The sequence below is a fragment of the Sinocyclocheilus grahami genome, unplaced genomic scaffold (assembly GCF_001515645.1).
Source record: "Sinocyclocheilus grahami isolate Dianchi unplaced genomic scaffold, SAMN03320097.WGS_v1.1 scaffold19.1, whole genome shotgun sequence".
Taxonomy (NCBI): domain Eukaryota; kingdom Metazoa; phylum Chordata; class Actinopteri; order Cypriniformes; family Cyprinidae; genus Sinocyclocheilus; species Sinocyclocheilus grahami.
The window spans coordinates 2,934,424-2,957,781 of NW_015505198.1; the positions used below are offsets into that span (position 1 = coordinate 2,934,424).

The window sequence follows — 23,358 nt, forward strand, 5'->3', positions numbered from 1 at the left end:
ACTGCGAATGAATGAAAATGTTTTGTTTGGAACTGGGTTGAGAGGTTAAAAGCGTGCTAGATCTGTTAGAGAACTGTGACATTCTCTGACATTTGGCCAAAACAGTCGGCAGCGGTTGATGGAAAGCATGAGATGGAGGGGGTAGCCATGGAGATCCCATGTGCGATATGACGCTTTGGTATGTGTCCGGATGAATAATTTAGTGCGTGTGAAAACCGATACCAGAGAGCGATAGCCTTTACCCACACACACTTACACTCACGTAAGCACAGGTGGCGCAAGAGATCCCATGTGTCTGGCGTCGCAGCTTAGCTAAAACAGACAGCAGTTAAGCACCATTGTGTGAAAAGGTACTAATATAAGCTAAACAATGTGCTTAGAAACAGCATATTATATACAGAGAGGCAGCAAAATAGTTATGGCAACTCAAATTGCATGCAGGGATGAAGATTAAATCACACATTAAAATGCATTTGTGTTGTAAAGCTTTCCAAAAGCCCATACAATAATCAAGTCTAATAATCTGTAAAAGTTCTGAGTTCTAGCCTTACTTGGAATTGCTAAAATAGTGACTGTTTTCACACAGGTCTCCCTGAACACACCCCTTGTCTGTCATTGGTCAGACAAAAAATAGCCCCGCCCCAAACTCACACCATTGGTTGAGCAAGTGTTGCTGTGCGGGTCTGGATTCTCAAACAAACAATGTTTTGAAAGAACCAGAGATCCAAATGATTACACTTTTAGCTTTTTAACATAAAAAACAGATATTTCAATTCTAAAGACGCACATAGGATTTTAAAGGAGGGAATGTGAAGTATTTTTGACTAGGCAAACTCAACAGTCTGAGTTCTAGCTTCACTTGAGTTCTAGCTTCACTTGGAATTGCCAAAATAGTGACTGTTTTCACACAGGTTTCCCTGTACACACCCCTTGTCTGTCATTGGTCAGACAAATAGATAGCCCCGCCCCAAACTCACACCAGTGGTTGAGCAAGTGTTGCTGTTACTTGACAGGTTTGGATTCCTGCTTTGAAAGCACCACAGATCCAAATGTTTATACTTTTAGCTTTTTAACAAAAAGCTAAAAGTATAAGCTTTTTGTTAAAATATCTACCCCCCCAGATATCTCACTTCTAAAGATGAACAAAGGATTATACAGGATGGAATTAGAAGTATTTTTGACTAGGCAAGCCCAACAGTCACTTATTTATCTGTGATCTATACTCCATCTGTACGTGTTGCCATGGTCACATCTTCTCTCTGAGGGCGTTTCATTGCTAATGAAGCATTCGGACGGCCTTTAGGGTTCAGCTTTGATGTTTCTATGAGGCTAATTAGGCCTCGTTTGGCTTATTAGCTAGTGATCCATGAAGCACATCAGCTCTGAAAGTTCAGTGGCGTGGTTCGGCAAACAGACTACGACGTCAGGTCCGCCCCGGCCGAAATCATATTATGTGATGTTGGTTGACCTTTTTGGAGTTCAGCAATGGCTATGTTCCAGTGTTATTTTTATAGTTTTATAACTAAAAATAAAACTATTAAAAATGAAATTGTTTGCAAAATATAAAAATTTTTCTTAGAATATAAATATTAGATTAAAAAAAATGTTAACTTAACAAAATGTAAAAAAAAAAATTATAAATTATGTTGATTTAGCAACTAACTGAAGTAAAATAAAAAGTACTAAAATTACTAAAACTAAAATTTAAATAGAAATACAAATAAATATTAATAATATTAATAATAATAATACAAATGGCACAAAAGGACAAAACAAAACAAAAAAGACAAATTAAAATAAAAACTAAAAATATAAAAATTCAATCCTAATTTTAAATACTAATAAATGCTATTAGTATATAAATAATACTAAAATAACAGTATTATGTTCAAAAAGAGAATACTAGCATATGTACTATTAAAAAAACTTTTGAAAAATTGTTGTACACTCTGACAAAATAAAACATTTGGAAGCAATATATAATCACATATATAATATTTCATTATATTACAGTAAACATTTTCCTAGTGACCAATATTTTGAGACTAAGTGTGCAATACTACAAAATAGGAATTTCAGGCATCATTTTCCTGAATGTTATTCATATGGTATTGATGGCTCATGTGATTGGCTCATGAAAAATGTACCTATGAGCAAAGAAGACAGCTCACTTCTTCCAGAAAGTCCTTCAGTAGATGTGTAACTGCCAATGAGATGAATGGAAATGCTAACGGATACCTTTCTCATCGACTAGTTTGCTATTTGGAACACATCCATAATCATACATGAATGGCTGATGGGTTTCAAAAATCAAGATGCATTAACAAAAAAACAAGAGGTAGCTAACAGTTTTCAGCAAAAAAATAATAAACAAGGAATAAACGAGTTGGGAGTATCTGGGCTTATAACTTAAAGCTTGTAGCCCAAAGTGTCTTTCAGCAAGACACTTGAGTGATAAAAAGTACAGTAAAGTGCTTTTGACAACAGCATCTGCCAAGTAAATAAATGTCAGTCTCGCCAAAATACACCTGTAGGCCCAAAGCTCTTTGTTCATTTGGCGTGCAGTCCACATCCAAGGAGCCAACGTATCTTGTTGTATCCTGGTTGTGGTTTTTAATTGCCTCAATCTTCTTGAAGCTGCACCAAACATGCCAAGTGTTCCCAAATCCAAAAGCACCTCAGATCACTCTCTCTCCCTCTAGAGGTCCCCTGGGGTAACTTCAGTCCTCACAAAACCTCCTCCCTGTCTTAAAGGCACACTAACGTTGACTAGATACGGTGAAATGTACCAGTCATACACTGAATAATCCATAGCTCAGAGGAGACCTTTTCTGATTATTTCTCTACTTACATAACACGCATGTATCTGTCTTTACTGTATTAAATGTGTCTCTGCTCTGATATAAGGTGATTGACAGAGAGGTGTTAGAAAACATTGACCTGCTGTGTGGAGCTCAGCTGTCTATCATCAGCAGATAAAAGAGGGTATATAACACAGGAAAGCTGGAAGAAGAAATGAGTTTAGACACCAGGGAACACGAGGATGAACCTAAAGTGCCAAACGCTTCGGATTATCCTTCTTTCTATCGTCATTTCCACTGTTTTGTGTTCCTCGCTAATTATATGTGACTGTTTGGATGCCAGCTAGCATACTATAAATCTCGTATTGAGGCATGAGAGTGGTGCAGTTCATCTTAGGACAACTGAAAAACAGATGGCTCTCAAGAGGATACAATTAGAATGCAAAATAATTCAGTCAAAATGTGTAAATAAATTCTGTAAAATAAATTAAATTAAATTGCATTAAATTAAACTTTAAACATGTATTATTATATTATATTATATTATATTATATTATAGTGCAAAATAAATATCATTCTCATGACTGAAAATGATCCACAATGCAAAAAAGCTTCATTTTCTGTATGCAAATACAATAGATGTCGAAGCGAAGAAGGAACAGAACCCCAGTTGTCTGATTTTCAAGCCAGTTATTTCTTTGCGTGTGGCATATAATGTCTAATTTAAGTATTTTTTTCTTAATGCACAGTCTAAGTTTTATGAAAGTTAGTATACTAAATAATACTATACTAGTTAATGTGTCGAATTACTAAAAAAGCAATATGCCAGCAAACAAAAATACATTGTTAATAAATAAATAAACAATGTTGTTTCAACTTAAAAAAATGTATGTTTAGTCTTGAAATGGTAAATTGTACTAACATTCCCATTATGTTATAAAAAACGTTATTTCTGAATGTTCTGAACATTCACAATGTCAATTTTTTTAACATTTAAAACCCATTTTTTGTGTGTGTTCTCTTTAGCACAGCCACAGTGACTTTAGAAAAGGGCACGTTAGGACAGGGATGTTCTTATAGCTAGAGGAGAGATGATGATTCACACACACACACACACACATACACTCAGTGTCATGATGAGTGTTGTAGAGTTGTGATGCATTTGGCTGTTGGCTGAAGGCAGCAGATGGGTCAGCAGAGGATCCGTGTAAGCACTTCCTACCGCTGCTCTCCAGCATTAATGAGAAAACCATTTATATATACAAATGTGAGATTAATTAATGTGATGAATTATGATAATTACACATTAATTAGAAACATAGGAGGTAGTTCAGCCTTGCATGTAAAGCTACGGTTATATGTTCCACTCAGCATGCAAAGAATGAAAATGTATTAATGCATCAACTCATGCTTAAAATAATATATGTTCCCACAGAAGTAACATTTAAACAAAGGTCTCTCTCACTCTCAGGCTTGGCTGCAGAGGTATGGCTACCTCCCTCCCACAGACCCCAGAATGTCCGTCCTGCGGTCAGAACAGACCATGCATTCTGCTATCGCTGCCATGCAGCGTCTCTACGGCCTTAACGTCACCGGTGAACTGGATAAGAACACCATTGAGTGAGTATAGCAGTTACACTCTCACACGGTCACTCAATCCAATATCAACTGATTCTGGGTCAGAAGTTTAACATGATGTTGTTCTTCTCAGAAACTCTTTAACATCATTGACTGTGTACAACAAAATAAGTGGCCATACTTTACCATTGCGAAAACCAGCAAAGACGGTTGCCAGCATGTTTAGTTCCCCATCATGGACTGTCTCTACCAACACCTGCACTAGTAATGCCAAAGTCATGGGTTCAATTCCTGACACATTTTGTTTAGAAGCAAAATTGCTTAAAATACTTCAGAGAAAGTGTATTTTTCTTACTTTTCTTTTAAGCATAATTCCAACATTATTTAGTGAGGTTTATGCTTGAATCAAGAAAAAAAACTTTGTGCCAATGGGGTAAGAAAAACACACTTAATTCAAAATATATTCTCTGAAAACAAGTTTTAATATTTTATGCAATGTTGTTTCTCAAGTATAAATGTGTCTTGTTTTAAGGATGTTTAAATATGTTTACTGGAAGATGCCACTAATACTGATTAAGGAAATGATTTTTGCAGTGCCAGCAGCAGTGCTGAGATAATTAGGCTGTCAGATTCTTCTCCCTCACCTCACCAAAATCCCTTCACTCGTCCTAAATCCAACATTCTCATCTCTTCCCCTGTCCCAGCTGGCCTCTTTCTCTCTGTCTTTACAAACCTTTATTGGAATGACTAGATTAAAGGATCTAGTTGCTCTAAATTATTCAAGCCAAATTATTTTTCAAATTACTTCAACTCTTATATACATATGTTTTTAAAAGAAGTCTCTTATGTTGACTAAAGCTGCTTTTATTTTGTTAAAATGCAGTAAAAGCAGTAATATTGTGAAATATTAATACAATGTAAAGTAACTGTATTCTATTTTAATATATTTTAAATGTAATTTATTCCTGTGATGCAAAGCTGAATTTTTAGTGTCATTACTCCAGTCTTCAGTGTCACATGGTCCTTCAGAAATCACTGAAGATACATTTTTGATTATTATAAATGTGAATTTTTTTTTGGCATATACAGCATCTTTTCTGACTAACATTCTTACAATGAGTTATTGTTCTTATATAACCTCAGCGACAAGTGATTTGTATTGTTGTGACATGTACCAACATGATGCTCTCTATAAATGCAATATTTCTTTGATAATCCCACAGTTTATGTATGTATGACCTATATTCAAATATAACCATGTTACATTTGCCTCAAAATAATCTGCCTGACAGTATTGTGTCGGTGGGTTTGTGTGACGGCTGTGACAGATAAACTCACACCACTGTAGAACATAAGCAGAAGTTTATACACCTAGAAACATGGAAGATTTAGACAGCTGAACAGCTCAAATAACAAATTTTCTTATTGAATAATTCATGTGAGTGCTTTGACAAAAAACTCCAGCTTCACATTTCTGCTTTTAAACTCTCTGGCCTGCTCTGATTGTGTTGCAAATGACAAAAGACCAGTGTATCTTTTGATATGACATAAATCAAACAATACGGCCTACTGAGAAAGAGAGCGATAGAGAGAGAGATTATGATTATGTAATGGAATGGTGGCTTTAGGCAGGATAGTGTGTGTGTGTGTGTGTACCCAGGCTGAGCAGATGGGTAGGCAGATGTTCCCTTCAGCACTCCCTGCTCTCTGTCTTGATCCAGACTGTACCACCCTTCACCTTTCCCCCAACCCTAGATCATACCATGTGAACTCACACACACACACACACACACATACAGAGGCCTCTGTTCATCCTTATGCTTATAACAAGCACAAATAGCATCACTGTATGTGTGTGTGTTAGTCTGGGCTAATTGAGTTGGTCTCAAAGCAGTCTGTGTTCTCATAACCAGTGACACACACTCAGTCATTCACGTAACTGACATAGTTTCAATATCGCCAGCAAAGGACTTGAAAGAACAAAGCGAGGTGTTGTGTATTCAGTGACTCTTCCGTGTGAGCCCTTGTGTTTACATGGGTTTAGATAGTATAATACCACAAGTTTTGTTGTAACAGCATATGTAATGGGCACTGTTATTAACTATTCATTTGACAGAAGCCGGTTTAGGCTTTCATTGAAAATAAAAATGTCTTATTAATTTAGTGGCTTAAAGGATGCTCAGGGTTCAGTACAAGCTCTGTGGAAAGCGTTTGTGGCAAAATGCTGATTATTTTAGAAAATAGTTTGCTTTTGTTCCTCTTTTGAAAGTCACTTTGGATAAAAGTGTCTGCTAAATGCAAACAAGTTTCATTCTTTTGTTGGACGTCAACTAGGCCAGCGTATTTTTTTTTAACAAATATACATTTTAATCTATTCTATATCTATTAATATTATTTTAACATTTGAATAATATTTTAAAAATATATATTTTTAAATATCAATATACGCTATAAATATTATTATTATAACTTATTTTTGCACTGGCATGAATTATTCAGTAAAACTAGGTTTATGATTTAATCTGTAAAGTTGTGAATTGTCTAAATCTCTACTTATTTATTTAAATAATTTTAATTTATAGTTTATTTATATTAATCATTTTATTTTTGATGACTTTTAAACAAACAAAAGTTTGATTTATTTTAATTCTACTTGCTGTTTGCTACCTCAATTCAAAATTGAATGCAAATTCAGGAATTAAAAAGGAATTCTGAAGGAGTGTTTACACAACTTTTTACGTGTTTTGGCCATTCATTTATATGACAACTGCATTTTGGGGGCCTGAAAACTTTTGAAAACGATACCTTCTCTGTGTTAACTAAAAATACAAAATTCGTGAAATTTGTGCATATAATGTGTTCAGTAGCTGTGCGAGCAGGTGTGTAGTATTTCTTTAAAAAGTGGCATCGCCAACTACTGGTTTGGTCAGCATTTTTGGTAATTTTGGCAGATTCATGTGAACGGGAATTTTGACAGCTTGGTCATCTATACGTGAAACTTTTTAAAGGGGTCATATGACATTGCTAAAAAGAACATTATTTTGTGTATTTGCTGTAATGCAATGTGTTTATGCGCTTTAAGGTTAAAAAACACATTATTTTCCACATACTGTACATTATTGTATCTCCTCTATGCTCCGCCTTTCTGAAACGCGTAGATTTTTACAAAGCTCATCGGTCTAAAAAAATGGGGTGTGCTGTGATTGGCCAGCTATCCAGTGCATTGTGATTGGCCGAATACCTCAAGCATGTGACGGAAATGTTACACCCCTTACCATACTATGATGCCATGTCCGGCCGGAGCGACGAGACAAAACCAATAAAACCCATTATAAGCGAGACATTTGTTGCATCCAGTGGGGACATAATTACTGATTATAATGACTTATACAGTCTTCTTACGCGTTGCGTTGCATATCGCGCCGCGTAAACATAAAACCATGTCTGCATTTGTGATCGGAGAAACAACAAACAACAAGCGCTACTCTACACTGCCCAAAACTCACGTTTGAATCATTAGTGGCAAATTATTTAAATATAAAAAACGTACTTACTGGCTGTGAGTCAGAAGCACCAGACTGTCCTTGCAAAGTTGAAATTGCCCCACTTTATAGAAACAGACCGACATCGTAGGCTACTCTCTCAGGAAACAGTCCTCGTCCTCCATAAAATGCGCTGCACACATCTGAATTTTTTTTCCATTTTTAGTACATAACTGTCATACCCTCAATTTAATTCTGAAAGGCACACAACCCTGCTTCGTTTAGTGGACAATATCCCTGCTGTTGGATTTTCCATGGAAAGATTTCCTTCTGGTGGTGGTGGTGTAGCCTTGTGGTTAAAGAGCTGGGCTGCCAAACAGTTACAGGTTCAAACCCCAAAAGACGTGATCTATGAATTGTAACCATTGTGCCCTCTTGACAAGCACTTAACCCCTACCTGTCTCTGTGATTTAACGCGGTTAGATTGTGGAAACGATTTCCACTGGCTCTGGTCATCAACCAAGTGCTTTCTGGCATCCAGACTTGATGCAAATTTATGCTTCTTTTCTCAGTGATTTTTTAAAACTGAATCAATTCTGTATGTCACAGATGAGAAACACGGCAGGAACGTTTGTAAAACACCTCACACGGCTCTAACAAGCAGCCTTCACAGCAGCTGAGCTGAAAATCTAAGCCTAAAGAGGAAAAAAAATATCTGAAGGGCCATGAAGTTCAAAGTCAGGATTATGATTTCTGGGAAGTACAGCTGAGAAAGACAAAAAAAATACATGAACAGTGGAAGCCAGATGTTGATCTAATAGTTTGCGCTCACAGACAGAACAACTGTATGCGGATGATATCCAAACCCCATCCTGCACCACCTGGAGGGAATGAGAGAGAGAAATAGAGATAGAGAGCTTAGGTTTCCATGAGATATTATGTCTTGTAAATATTTGAAGAGGCACAGCTTTAATACAGTTTAAATTCCTCAGCACATTTGAGAAAACAGTTGCTACTGAGTTGATTGAGAGTTTTGGCTAATACACTATAGACACAAGCACTATGCTGTAGTACCTGTATAAGAAGAGATACCCTCATGAAGGTACCTCAAGTAAATGTTAAAGTAACCCACGGGAAACATATCAGACAGAAGTTCTAAAGTAAATGATATTGTATGTGCTTAAGCATCAGAGTCTGTGTAAGAAGATGAATCAGAAAGTGAGTCAGAATTTTGACCAACTGCTTTTGTTTCAGATTGGTTTGTGGTTTGTGAATGAATCATTCAGATAAACTGAAAACCAGTAAACGATTCAGTTAAACTGCCTCAAAAGAAAGATTTATTCACAACTGTGTTCTTTTGTATATGTTGTCAAGTAAAAGTGAAAATCAATAGATATACAGTATTTACAATCAATTGAGTTAGTAATATATATATATATATAACACCCCTTCAAGTAAAGTGTTACCTGATATTTTTATTTAGCCTTATTTTTATTTCAGTTTTAGTAATTTTAGTACATCAACCTAAACTTATTTTATTTCAGTTAGTTGCCAAGACATTATTTCAAATTTTCAATGAAGTTGTTTAAGTTTAAGTTTGTTTTTTTGTTTTGTTCCAAAATTTCCGAAAAACTATTTTTAGTTTTAACAAAAACAACTCTACAAATGAAGCAAGGAGGATCTGCTTAATTCCCGTGAATCAGTTCGTTTGGAATGTTTATGCAAATTAAGCTGTTCAAAAAGAAATGATTCACTTGATTTGAGCATCTGGAAGTACTTACCAGTTCATTTCAAAAGATTTTGCCCTTTAAGTTGTGGCTAGATGACTTGCAGGTAGCCTACTTTTCCCAAAACATTAGCTTGACTGTGGTTGAACTAACTATGCGTAGCTTGTATACTAGGTAGTGTACAGTCTTAAAGTAGCTTCTTCAACACTGACACCAACACATTACTACATTATAAGACAGAGCGGCACAAAGTTGCATCATTCAACCTTCACAAACTCAGTCCAGAGGCAAAAGAAAATGTGGTTTGGTAAAGAGCTTAAAAACACATTTGAAACATATCATACACATCATTAAAAAATATGAGGTTTGAAAATATGCCCACACCAGGCGGCTTTTGGAGTGCAGTGAGCTGTTGGTAATCCTCAGTGAGAAAATAAACCCTGCTTCACCTGTAACACCTCCAGCAGAGGAGCAGGAGAAGCAGCTGTTCCCCCTAATTTACTCTCTGTTTCTCTTTCTTTCTGCAAGATTTCATGGAGTGAGATACACTTTTAAGTCATTTTCGAAGTGAAAATTGTTCCAAAATACCAGCTAAGTTAAGTTGCCTTATTAGATGCATTTTGGTCAAACTCAAATGCAACCATGCAGTGTTACTTTAGTATTAGTTATATATCATTACAATATTAATATTTTGAATTAGTTTAAATCTTAAACTTTGTTTTATTTCCATTTTCATTTAAGTTTTAGTAATTGTATGTGCTTTTGTCATTTTTATTCGTTTTTAGCTTGATTTCTATTTTAGTTTTAGTTATTTGGTAGCACTTTATTTTTAGGTGTCCTTGTTACACATGTTACATGTAATTACTATTATAATATCAATTAATTATGCATAATTACGTGCAAGTAACCCTAAGCCAAACCCTATATAGTAAATACATGTAGTTAATTAATATTACTTAGTAGACCCACTTAAATATATTATTACACTGCAACAATGACACCTTAAAATAAAGTGTAACCACCAGTAATTTTAGTAATAGTAATTATTAAAATGATGGTAATATTACGTAATAAAATAGTAATTACGTAGTAAATACTAATTTATTATTAATTTTATAACTTACCTTTTTATTTATTATACTTACATACTATACTTTAGCTTTATTTAAATTAACAAAATTATATTTAACAACACTGCTTCACAGAGAATTATAAAAAGAAAAAAATGAGAAATATAAATATAATTTAATTCAACACCATAATGTATAGATCAAAAATATGCAAGTAGCAAGCTCTATTGCAGTCAAACGTCCTGTGCGTTTCATTATGTGCAACACAGAGTTGTTTATTTGATCATTATATGTAAAATACAAACTTTCTGATCGTCATCTTACCTTCTTTCCAGTATAAAAAACGTCACGCCTAAGGTGGGTTCGGAGGAGACCCACAATGCCATTCGCCGGGCGTTCGACGTGTGGCAGAACGTCACGCCGCTGCGTTTCGAGGCAGTGCCCTACAGCGACCTGGAGCGCAACAAGAAAGATGTGGATATTACTATCATTTTCGCCTCAGGTTTCCACGGCGATAGCTCCCCCTTCGATGGAGAAGGGGGTTTCCTTGCACATGCCTACTTTCCCGGTCCGGGGATTGGAGGAGACACACACTTCGATTCGGATGAGCCCTGGACTCTGGGGAACCCTAACCATGACGGTACGTAAACCTGGTTATATGGGTCGCATATAAACCCAGCTTTATTGGAGAGTAAATCTCAGCTCTCTCTCTCCATTAAAACAAATAACTTTGCCTCATGAACTCTGCTTTTCTGGACTGCTCTAGAAAATGATGGAGTCTTACATGTAGAGTATATGTATTTGGTCAATTTTAGCTTACCATTAAATTGAAAGCAACTGATATATTGAGAGGGGAACTGGTTCTAGGGAACTTGTTTGAGTAACTTTACATCAAGTAAACTAGATATTCAACAGAATAACTGTAACCAATTTCTCAAGTGGACTATGCAGTTCAACAGTGTTGGCAACCACACATACACAATACAGTATGCAATATCACACATAGTTCTGAAGCTTTACTATTCAAGATCACATCCCCAAACCTGTTTCCAGACTTAAAGTCTTTGCAAAAATGTATATATAAACCTGCTACTTACAAACTTCACCCCTTCAGTATGCAAGCCCATTTCTGCATTTAGAGTTAAAACAAATCTAATTACCTCATACTGTGAGCTATAAAGTAAATAGTGAGATATATTTGAAACAAGAAACAAGTCACAATTAAGAGATATTAAGTCACATTTCTGAGATATACAGTAAAATATTGCGAGATATAAAGTTGCTATTGTGAGATATAAAATCACATTTAAAATATAAAATATGTAGTTGTAATATAAAAAGTCACAATTGTGAGAAAGTTGAAATTATGAGACGGCAAAGATTTTAAAAACGTTGTACATTCTGTAATTCACATTAGCTTGTTTGTCATAAAGAATGAAGAATATCTATCATCCAGCAGTTTTAATTTTGACTGCCAACTCCTTAAAATCCATCAAAACAGCACGGAAACAGTATTCAGTTGAAGAAAAGATGAAAGTTATTCTCAGTACAATCATCCCCATTTAAATCATAAAGTTTGAAAAAATAGATTTAAAATCATGTGTAAGGCCACTGAGACAGCATGCTGTTTTTGCACATAAAATATTAATGTTTAGAACAGTGCAAATACAAACACCATTAGAAACTCATAGTTCAGCATCACACACCATGATATGGGTTAAAATGAGAGCCCATTTCTCTCCAAAACAGTGCCAGTTTTAGCATTTTGGAATAACGCTAAAATAACTCAACCTCACACCAAATTTCAATTAAAGTTACAATTTTAACATAACTGCATATTGTTCTAGAAGGATGGCATCATGCCATACCTTTTACACATTTACTCGAATTGCTATGCTGATAATACAATTTGTAAGGAAAAATGCATTAAATAGCGAGGTATTTCTGGGGAAACTTTTTCAAAGGAAAACATACACACACACACACGCATGTCTCTTTGCTGAGCCGCGGCGGTCTCGGTGAATCAGCAGCATCCACAACTGAATGGAACAAAAAGTGTTGAACTTGAAAATTGTTTATGCTTGAGTGCACTTGCTAAATGAAGGCGGATTGTATAAAATTGCAGTTAAAACGAGCTGCAGTTTTATTACATCACGCGCTGGCACAGATGCAGTATATTAACGCCACGGGTCATCAATAAGGTGCAGATTTGGTCCTCAATTTGTGTTTCCAACACACTTTTTCACAGCGCGCATCACGCGCTCAAACTCATCAAAAGTCAACAAGTTCCACAAGCAACAACGACTTATCCAAGTGACTGCTGCAGAACGCACGCGAGAGAGAGAGACGACGAGAGAGCGAGTCTCATAAGTGAGTGGGAATTTATCGAATGTGGCACCTGCGGGAGTTAACACTGTATGCAATACCCGCAACCTCACACCAAATTTCAGGCTGAATACAATACTGATACAAATCATTTAGTAAGCAGAAATCCTAAATTTACCTTAACATATTAAGTTAGAGGGAGATGTGACAGAATTGATGCTTGAAGAATGCGCTTCAAGCAGCCATGATAAACAGTTGGCGGTTAAAGTTTTCTATGCACAATTTGATTTTGACGAAAGTCACGAGACCTATTACTCGCTATCAAATCATGTTGATGGATAAAAATAAAATTAAAATAAGCATGTAACGACCACAAACGGAGGAAAATAGCGGAGTAAAAGTACCGATACATCACTTAAAATGTACTCAAGTAAAAGTAAAAGTACACAATTTTTAAACTACTCAAAAAAGTACAATTACTGATAAAAACTACTTAATTACTGTAACGTGAGTATTTGTAATTCGTTACTTCACACCCCTGGAAATATTAAGTCACATTTTGAGATATAAAAATACTTTGAGTAAATACATTTTATTACACATTTTAAAATATAAAATATATAGTTGTGATTTAAAAAAAAGCAATTGTGAGATACAAAGTCATGTTCTACAATATAAAATATCATTTGTGAGCTATTAAGTCACAATTACAAAAAATACAGTTGCAATTTTATTCATTTTTACTCCAAGGCAGAAAAAAGGCCTCCATACTTCTATATTGTCTCCTTCGAATCTAACTGGCCTCTCATCCTTCATTTCCCCTGCACTCATTCCTAGTTCTCTATTTTCTCTATTTTCTACACTTGCCATCCTGCTATTACAGGTAGCCTTTCACATGTCTCGCTCATTCACCACATTTCAAATTGTTGCCATTTCTGCCATCTATCCTATAATAGGCCTACTTGCATACACTCACAAAGCACACAGTCAACAGGAGACAACACTCTGCCAGTTGCCGGGGAGGTGGCGATCCGTTGCCGGGCGCAGTTGTTGTGTTTGTTTTGTTGAGGGATTACAGCTCTCTGAAGCCTCACGTGGGCCGACACTTCCACTCTCTGATTGTGGACACCTCTCCTCCGTCTCGCTGTCTTGTCAGGGAGTTCAGCTGTAAGTAGGTCAGCCAGTGTGTAAAGCAGTAAGTGACGGGGATTCTGGGAGTATAATAAGGGGGACATAGCTCATAAGATGTTTAGTCTGGGTTAGGGGGACAAACTACACACAAAAATGCGATTTTCTGGCTATTTTCAAATACTTACCTTCTCTTTCACTCGTATCACCCTGCTTGGTTTCAGAAACAGACACAGAACATTACGGCTGGGCTGTGGAACTGTGTGTGTGTGTGTGTGTGTGTGTGTGAAGGAGAGCAGTTAGACCTCACAGCAGGAACAATCTCCTGGTCTCGTTCTAGGCTGAGAGAAAGAGAGATTGTCTGGGATGATAAAGGTGAAATGCACAGAATAGAGCGAGAAAACCATTTGTTTACAACTGCAGCTACACTTTAGCATCAAAATTGTGAACAGATGAAGCTGTGTAGCTTCTTTCCTGCTGCTATGGACATCATGGTGAGGTGGTTTAAGATGAACCAAAAGGTTAGGTTCAAACCAACAAGTCAAGGTTTAGCTAACATGGACCTATATTAGCCTGTGCTAGTCAATACCACAATTACATTCTGCCGTCAAGAAGCATATTTTTCCTCTGATGACCATTCACAAATTAGATTTAAACATCCAAAGTTTAGTGTCACTATTATTATTGCTTAAAACAGGTTTATTTTTAAACTTTTTAATGCCAAAGACCCCCAAATATTATGATCTCCCTTCCTGAAATTTGTGTTTTTGTGATAAAATAATCAAATAAAGAAAATAATAAAATAAAGAAAATATGAATAAATTCAATAAATAAATAATGAAATGAATATTTTATTTATTGTATTTAATAAAAATAAATAAAATATTAAGTTTGACATTATACAGATGCTTCCCGAATTAACTGTCTTTTGTATTGTCACTGTATTAAATCAATTTATTAAAATATTATATGAATTATATGATTTATGTTTAAGTGTAGTATTATATAAATTATTTACTTTTTAATATAATGTTAGATGAAATATTTAATGTATGAAACATTTTCAGTTGAATTCAAAATTTTTGTAATGCACTTTTTACAATAAATGTTTTGTCATGATTTTTAACTTTAGAATTGCTGACTCAAATTCTCTAAATATGTTAAATAGTTGAATATTTAAATGTAATAAATGTAATATAAGCATCATAAATATTTAACGTTTAAATTATATTTAATTTAATTTAAAACATTTATGCTTTAAAAAAATAAAATTTTGTGATTATGCAAGTTTTAACAGAGTGGCATTTGTTAATTTTTTTCAAGTTTATATTGGACTTTTATCAGACACACATATGTTTGCACTATTATTTTTATTTTAAAATTTGTATTTAAAAATAAATAAAACTATTACAGTATGTTAACACATTAATTGACATCCCTAAAATGTTTTATTTTATTTATTTATTTATTTTTTAACTTAACAGATATCACAGATCCCAGACCCTAGTTTCAAATCCAGGCAGGCCCTGTCAAGATTTGCAAAATCTTGTTTTACACCAATTCAGATCTTCTTTCAGCAAACGAGAACCTGTATGTAACAAGAAAACCTGCAATATTTCCAGCTACTCATAGAGGCACCATACCTGCACATTATGCTCTTGAAAAGATAAGCATTTTTTGTTTTTCACCAGAATGTCCCCGGGGAGGGGTACGTACAGTCGAACACGGATTTCGCAGATTTTGAAGTTTTTCGTGCTCTTATGTTGATGCGATAACATCGGCTACAGTGGAAAATATGGAACATTCATGTGGCTGCACTCATGCAAGAAATTAAAATTCCAGAGTGATATTTTCTCTCCCTCACCCAAATCAGGGTGAGATGGGGTTTGCCGATTTAGAAAAACAATCGAGAGTGAGGAATGCCCTGAATGTTTCGTGAATCAGGAGACATGCTTAAATAATCTAAAAATGTCACCTAAATTTCCGATGAACACATTTAGTCACACGTGTGGGGCCGTGTACAAGAGCAGGCAGGAACCGTGGCTCGTGTCAGAGCGGTGGGAGGGAGGAACATCTGAACATCTGTGTTCAGAACAAGCTCTGCTGGAAGAGAATAACTTGCAAGATAAAGGTGGATGATAAAATAAATGTGAAGAGGAACTTTTGTTTTGCAAATCCACATGGGTCAGTTGGCTGTCAGCATAGAGAAAGAGGAGTGTGTGTGTAGAAATATGGACTAGAGTGGGTTATCGACAGACAGACGGACAGATGGATGGATGGATGGATGGATAGATAGATCGATTGTACCTAAAAAAAATATATCAGTTTTCTCAGAAATATTAAGAAGCACAGCTGTGTTCAACATCGATAATAGTAAGAATTCTGAATATTAGAATGATTTCTGGCTCCTGGAAATTGAGCTTTGCCATGGAATAAATTAAATTTAAAATATATTAAAATAGAAATCAGTCATTTTAAATTTTAATAATATTTCACAATAATACTGTTTTTTTTAAATCAAGTAAATCAAAATCATCAAATAAATCAAAATATGGATAGAAAATACTGATAGAAAAAAACTGATACAACATTATCATCGTCATGGGGGCAGTAAAAAATAAAATCAACAAATCTTTGCCAAAGATTCACAGTCTAATCAAATCCTGATGAATACAACACATTATAGAAGTTAAATGCAAATGCGATTTAATGTTGTCTTGAAACGGCTCCATTCATGTTGTGTCAGAATTACTGTAATTATGAGATGACAACTCTGGGACTCTGAGCCTTTCACATCCCCAGACTCTGAAATGATTCATTTCTATGGCAACTCTTATAACGGCGAAACAGATGCATGTGCGGCTTTGTTCCCGATGACATCAAAACGTAATCACTACATCAATTCACTTCTAAAAACATTGAAGAATAAACAAAGTGCATCAAATACTATTGACAAGAGAATTCAGCGCTTTCATAGTTCAACAAAAACGGGAAGGTTTTTTTTAATGTGATATGTGATTAGAATGGCCTGCAGACTGTACTGTATGTGATCCATATCCTGTATGTGTAAGGAGAGCGACTCACGCTGATACACACCAGGCCTGCTCTCAAAATAGGCTCTCACCCACCGACTGGAGCATTAGCATTCCATGTGGATAGCAGCAGCACCTTCCGCCAGCACAGCCTGCTTCTCTCTCTGCATCTCTCACTTTGTCCCTCTCTTTCCATTCAAAATTTGCCTCACACAGCATTGTGAGTAAGGCTTGGATAACTTGACGTGTGTGTGTGTGTGTGTGTGTGTGTGTGTGTGTGTGTTTAAATACTGTCCTTAATCTCTCCTCTCTCTTGTGAGTGTCTGTCTCAAATCCACTTCCTCTGGATTCAGAACCAGCGTGTTTTTTATTCATCCCTTGCTAGCTTGCTAAACTCAAAGGAGTCTTGAAATGCTGCCTTAGAATCTGTCTTCCTTCTTATAAGGCAGTTTTACAGCAACTTATGTGAATTTAGTGCAAATTGAATGGATGCATAAATATGGATTCTCATTAAGCTGCACTGGAAATACTGCTATGTAATTTGACGCTAGCAAAAAAAGGCTGGGACAAGCTTAAATAAAGTCTATTCAGCATGTTGTCTAGTTCAAAATCGTACATCTGATCACTTAGAAAAGTAACTGCACAGGTGTACTCAACAAGCTACATGTTTTAAGGTAACATTCATGTCTGTAGCGCAAAAAAAAGAAGAAGCAAAGTTTAATAGGGTTCGAAGTAGGACTGTGGGATTTGGGGGGAAATCAAATAGCAATTTTTCTGATAAAAATTGTGATTGCGATTAAAATAAAAGGTCTGTAGTGCTGCACAATTTGGCAAAAAAATATTTATCAACTATAATATAATATAATATAATAAACTATTATGCAATAATGATAATTATTATACCTAGTAAAATTAGTAAACAAAACAAAACATATTGCTATTGCAATATTTCACTGGTGAAAAATCGAATTATAATTTTTCGGATAAAAATTGAGATTGCAATTAAAAAGGTTGTCTGTAGTGCTGCACAATTTGGCAAAAAATTATTTATCACCTATAATAACTATTATATAATCATTATAATTATATAATAATTGTTATTACTAGTAAAATTATTAAACAAACCAAGATATATTACTATTGCAATATTTCACTGCAAAATAATTTTAAAAAATGGCAATTAAAAAAAACTATTATTATTAATAAATAAAAGAGTAATAATATTAATAAAATAACAATTAATAAAAAATAATATTATATTAATAATTTAAATATGCAATACTAATATTTATGGCTGTCTTTATTTATTAATATTATTATTATAATTTTTTTTTTTTTACATTTTTATACGTTAAAACACGCAGGATGCCCAGTTGTCTTATAAGCATTTCTGTCTACAAGTTTGTGAAGATGGTTGCCACATGTTGAATTACCTTAAGCAGATTATAATATCCAAAAGAACATGCAGGGCATATATTTATTTAAAGAAATTGCAGCCTTTGAGATTTAATAATTGCATGATTGCGATTTCAGTTTTATAACTAATCTAAATATTTCTTAACAAATCTTTAGCCATGAGCAAGCATAAATATTCTCCAATAGCGCTGCGTTTTTAAGATGGTTTGTGTTCAAGGTCAGCATATTTATTGGTCAGAATAGAGATCTGTATTTGAAACAGGACAAGCAGCGGTAGAGCCAAAGTAAAGGCCATAAGTCTAGACGTGAGAGCTGAACAAGAGGAAGAGAGGGGGGTTTGGACAGATGAAGAGAAAAGAGAGATGGCCCGAGCAGCTGTTCTCTCCACAATGCTTCATCTGTTCATGGGCACCGGCTCATTTCTTCACACCCAAGAATGAACCTGAACCTGATCTCTCCTGGAATCAGCCACGGGTAACAGAAGAACGACAGGAATCCGAATACTCAGCGTTCCCTCGTTCTCCATTCCTGATCCAATTATTCAGCGATGGCCTTCTCGGAGGTCTAACAAAAGCCCTCTTGTTCTCAACTTTCCCATGTTTTTAATCACCACTCATGTTGAAATGAAGACTAATAATGTTTCTCATCCATAATTAGCATTTCATATGGGATTCGTCTGGTTTGCAGTTCAACTGTGTGTGCTTTATGATGCTAAGCGCTAGGCCTACTGTTTTTACGGTCCACCGTGATTTTTCCATTGTTAGCATTGTGATCTTAGCGACATCTGTTTGCTAAGTACAGAATCAGCTAGGGTTTGTTTGTGAGGTGCGATAGCAATGTTATGCAAAGGGTTTGGTGGCAAACTCTAATGGATTTGGTTAGCAGAGAATAGCATTAAGCTAGTCTATTTGTAGTGTTTGCTAGCAGGGTGTAATGACTTGTGTTAGCAGGGCGTAAAGAAGGGAACTAGAGCAATAGATTGGTGATTAGCATGAAACAGTTTCTGAGGAACGGAACAGGTATGAGAGCAATTCAACTTGAAAAGTTTTCAAAAGTTTGTGCGAGTGTATGACGCCTAGAGAGATGTACACAAACAGTTAGCGATGCACTTTAAGCTAAAACGATGCAGCAATTAGTCAAATTTCCTACTTGATATGCTGCTAAAACTCATTTAGCAAACATTTTCAGAAGCAGGTGTGTAAGAAATGATACTCTTTGTTGTTAATAGTACACCTGCAAATCAAATGCTAGCACTGCACCTGCAAAGATATGTTTAGTGTTGCTATTGTGTTTCTGTATGCGTTATTGTTTGAGTCTCAGTTAGTGGAACACCTTTATAGTTGCTGTGTGTTTTCAATTCAGTGTGCATTTTTCAGGTGTAAATTATTTTCCACACAGCATGTAGCGAGCCTTGCTGAATGGTACATGCTACTTTTCTCAGCACTGATCAGAATTGACCAATTATAATCTGGGGGAAAAATATAAGAGAGCGCTGCATTTGTCTATGCCAGTGGTTCTTAACAATAATGATTTTTTAACATAAAATGAGAGTTTCTATATATGTATTTAACCACAAATGTATAATATAATAAATATAATACAATATAATATAATAAAATAACAATTATATAATAATTATAAATACATAATAATAATTATTATTACTAGTAAAATTAAAGAAAACAAGATATACTTGTAATATTTCACAGCAAAATAAATAGTTATAAAATAACATTTTGTACAAAAAAACTAACATTATAATTAATTAATAAAACAATAATATTAATAAAATAATACAATAAATACAAATTATATTATATTAATAATGTAAACATGCAATACTAACACTAATATTCTTTCATTAAAAACAATTTAATATATTAAATATTGTTTAGTCATTTTGAGGCCCCCTTGTAGGTCCCGGTCAACCAGCTAACAAAATAAGAACGTTTTGCTATTCCCATTTGTCCCATTAATTTGAAAACATTATTTCTGAAAGTTCTCTAAACATACAAAAAGTCCAGTTTTGTAAATAGCTATGCAAAATTTAAGGGAACATTACTAGTACAAAGAGTATCAGAATGTTACTTTTAAATGTTCTTTGAACATCCTAAAACAAGTAGTAACATTTTAAAAATGTCAGACGAACATCCAACTAAAACGTTTCAGATAAAAACACGTTCCATGAATCATGTATAAAAGTTTTTGTGCTAATATTTTAGAACATTATATATTATTATAAGACAAGATAAATTTGAATGAACATTCTATGCCATTTTGTAGTATAAATATTGATTCCAAATCGGAAAAAGTGCAGTTTAAATACCCGGATGATGCAGTTAATTAACCAAAAAAATAAAAATAATGTAAGTTAAATGTAAGTGTGAAATGTTAGACACTTAACTGTCTTTAATTATGTAGCGGAGGAGAGGGGCTGTCAGACTCCTATAATAAATGACAAAATAACCATATAAAATGCATACACTACACAGCTGAGTACATAGTGCACAAGTACATTGTGTACACTCTAAAAAATGCTGGGTAAAATAGGGACAAACCCAGCAATTGGGCTGTTTTGACCCAGCGGTTGGGTTAAATGTTTAACTCAACCTTCTGGGTAGTAACCCAACCGCTGGGTCAAAAAACCCAATTGCTGGGTTTGTCCCCATTTTACCCAGCACTGGGTTGTATTTAACCCAGCATTTTTTAGATTGTATAGTAAGTGTAAATATAGGTGCATAGTGTATAACGCTCCCTGCTAACTGGGTATAAGGTTGAGAACCACTGGTCTGTGCTATTTTGTACTATAATTTAGCCTTTCTGCTGCACATGTCAAAAATACCTTATGTAGTAGAAAGGCTGAATTCGCCACATCAAACTGGCACACTGGCTGAAACTAGTCAAACATTCACACCTATATAACTGTTTCACACAGTTTTGTTCATGATCTCCATGTGATGGTGATGATACTACCGCAGAAGCCTATTGAGCTGAAGGAAAAAATCGGAGGGGAAAATCGAACACAGTTCACTTTAAAAGACGGGAAAAGCATTTCTCTCAAGGAGACCTGTTATGCCTCGGGCGTTTACTGTTTTCTCTGAAATCCTGTTGACAAGGCTGTTAGTGTGGGCCACCGATAGCTTTACACCGGTGTAGAAACACCGATTTAGATTTAGCATTGTGCTAGCCGGGCTATAAGGAGGAAAACAGTAACGAAGGTAAATTAATGAAATAGGGTTCTTGTCCTCTTAAAACATGCTTTCATCCTTGCCCTCTTTCCTAAAACATGCTAAAAATGATTTCCATCTTTAGTTGAACAGGCCGTTTGTCCTCCAGCAGAGAGGATATCCGAATGGGATATAAAAAGGGTGTAACGTGACCCGAGGGTATCCTGACTGATGTCTTTGTGTGTTTTGAAGATGCCTGGTGCCTCCGCGTCACAAATGTTCACATGCATTCACACGTTCTTGCCTTTCCGAATTGCTCGCCGTTCCCTTGAGCAACACTGAGTGATGTCATATCCTTTGAAGGCTAATGAATCCCTGAAAGTTCATCAAGCCGTTCGCTGTTATGAAAATAATTTCCTGGCAGTGCACGTGGCAGAAACGCTTGTCAATCATTCAGCAGTGTGGGATGATCCACTTCGACATTTCCCATCTCGTGTTTGGAATTAAGCGGATGGATCCATCATCTGTAATCAGAGCCCAGGTCTCTGGAGTAGTGTGTGTGTGTGTGTGTGTGTGTGTGTCGGACCGTGTGAGTAGGAAGTTCATCATGCGGATTAAAAAGGCATCGCTCATTTGACTACAAGCGAAACTGACATTAGAAAGAAGGTGTGTGTGTGAGAGAGAGAGAGAGAGAGCGAGAGAAAGGGAGGAACATTTTATATGTACCAACTTTTGTGTTTGTATCCCACACAAAAATGTGTACCATGGTATTACAATGGCATTGATAATGCAATGTTTTTTTTGTTGTTTTTGTTGTTCATTAGCTTACAAAAATACACTATGGTAGTACCATGGTGCAGAGATGGTAATATTATGGTACTTGGAAACGTGCCTTAGTACCATGGTTTTTACATGATACTCCAAGGTACTTCCAATAATAGCATGGTTCAGTTATGTTAAATGTTCAAAAAATACCTTTGTGCTTTTTGCAAGCTTATACCGTGGTAAATTCATAGTAATATTTTAAGTATTTTTGCCGCACCTTAGAGTGCCATGATATCTTAAAGGGGTCATCGGACGCTACATGCACTTTTACAAGTTGTTTGAACTGAAATGTGTCTTGGCAGTGTGTGTACACAACCACCCTATAATGATAAAAATCCACCCAATGGTTTTTTTTAATCTACTAAAATTTTTACCCCTTTCTCAAATCGAGCCGATCTTTATGTTTGTTTTTGAAGCGAATGCGCCCCCGATCTACCTAAATGCGTCTATGTTCGCGCGAATCATTCGTAATCCAGCTTCACCTAAAGAAGAAGTGAGTATAAGGTTTTTTTAATGAATCTTTGCAAATCGCCTTTCCTAATAATGTGCTAATTAGCAAGTTTCACGATGAATGTGGCTAAAGTAAACCGTCCCTCAGAGAGCGGCTCGGCAGAGAGGGGCGGGTCAGCAGAGCTCATTAACATTTAAAGGAAAATGCTACAAAACGGATCACTCTAAAAAGAGCTGTTTTGACAGGGTAAAAAATGTGTTTTCTACACTACCATTGAGAAATTTTAACCAAACTATGTTACAGACTTTTCATTAAGACCCTAAAGAATCATATCAACTTGTGGAAAATGGGCATCC

General features: G+C 35.4%; 1 protein-coding gene across 1 annotated transcript in view; it reads left to right on the top strand.

Moving 5' to 3' along the window:
* Nucleotides 1-23,358, top strand: part of LOC107555402 (matrix metalloproteinase-16-like) — a 55,188-nt gene that overhangs the window by 8,034 nt on the left and 23,796 nt on the right. Inside the window, exons 2-3 of the mRNA XM_016238183.1 lie at nt 4,273-4,424; nt 10,994-11,298. Of these exons, the coding sequence (XP_016093669.1) occupies nt 4,273-4,424; nt 10,994-11,298 (457 nt within the window). The remainder of the gene's footprint in view (nt 1-4,272; nt 4,425-10,993; nt 11,299-23,358) is intronic.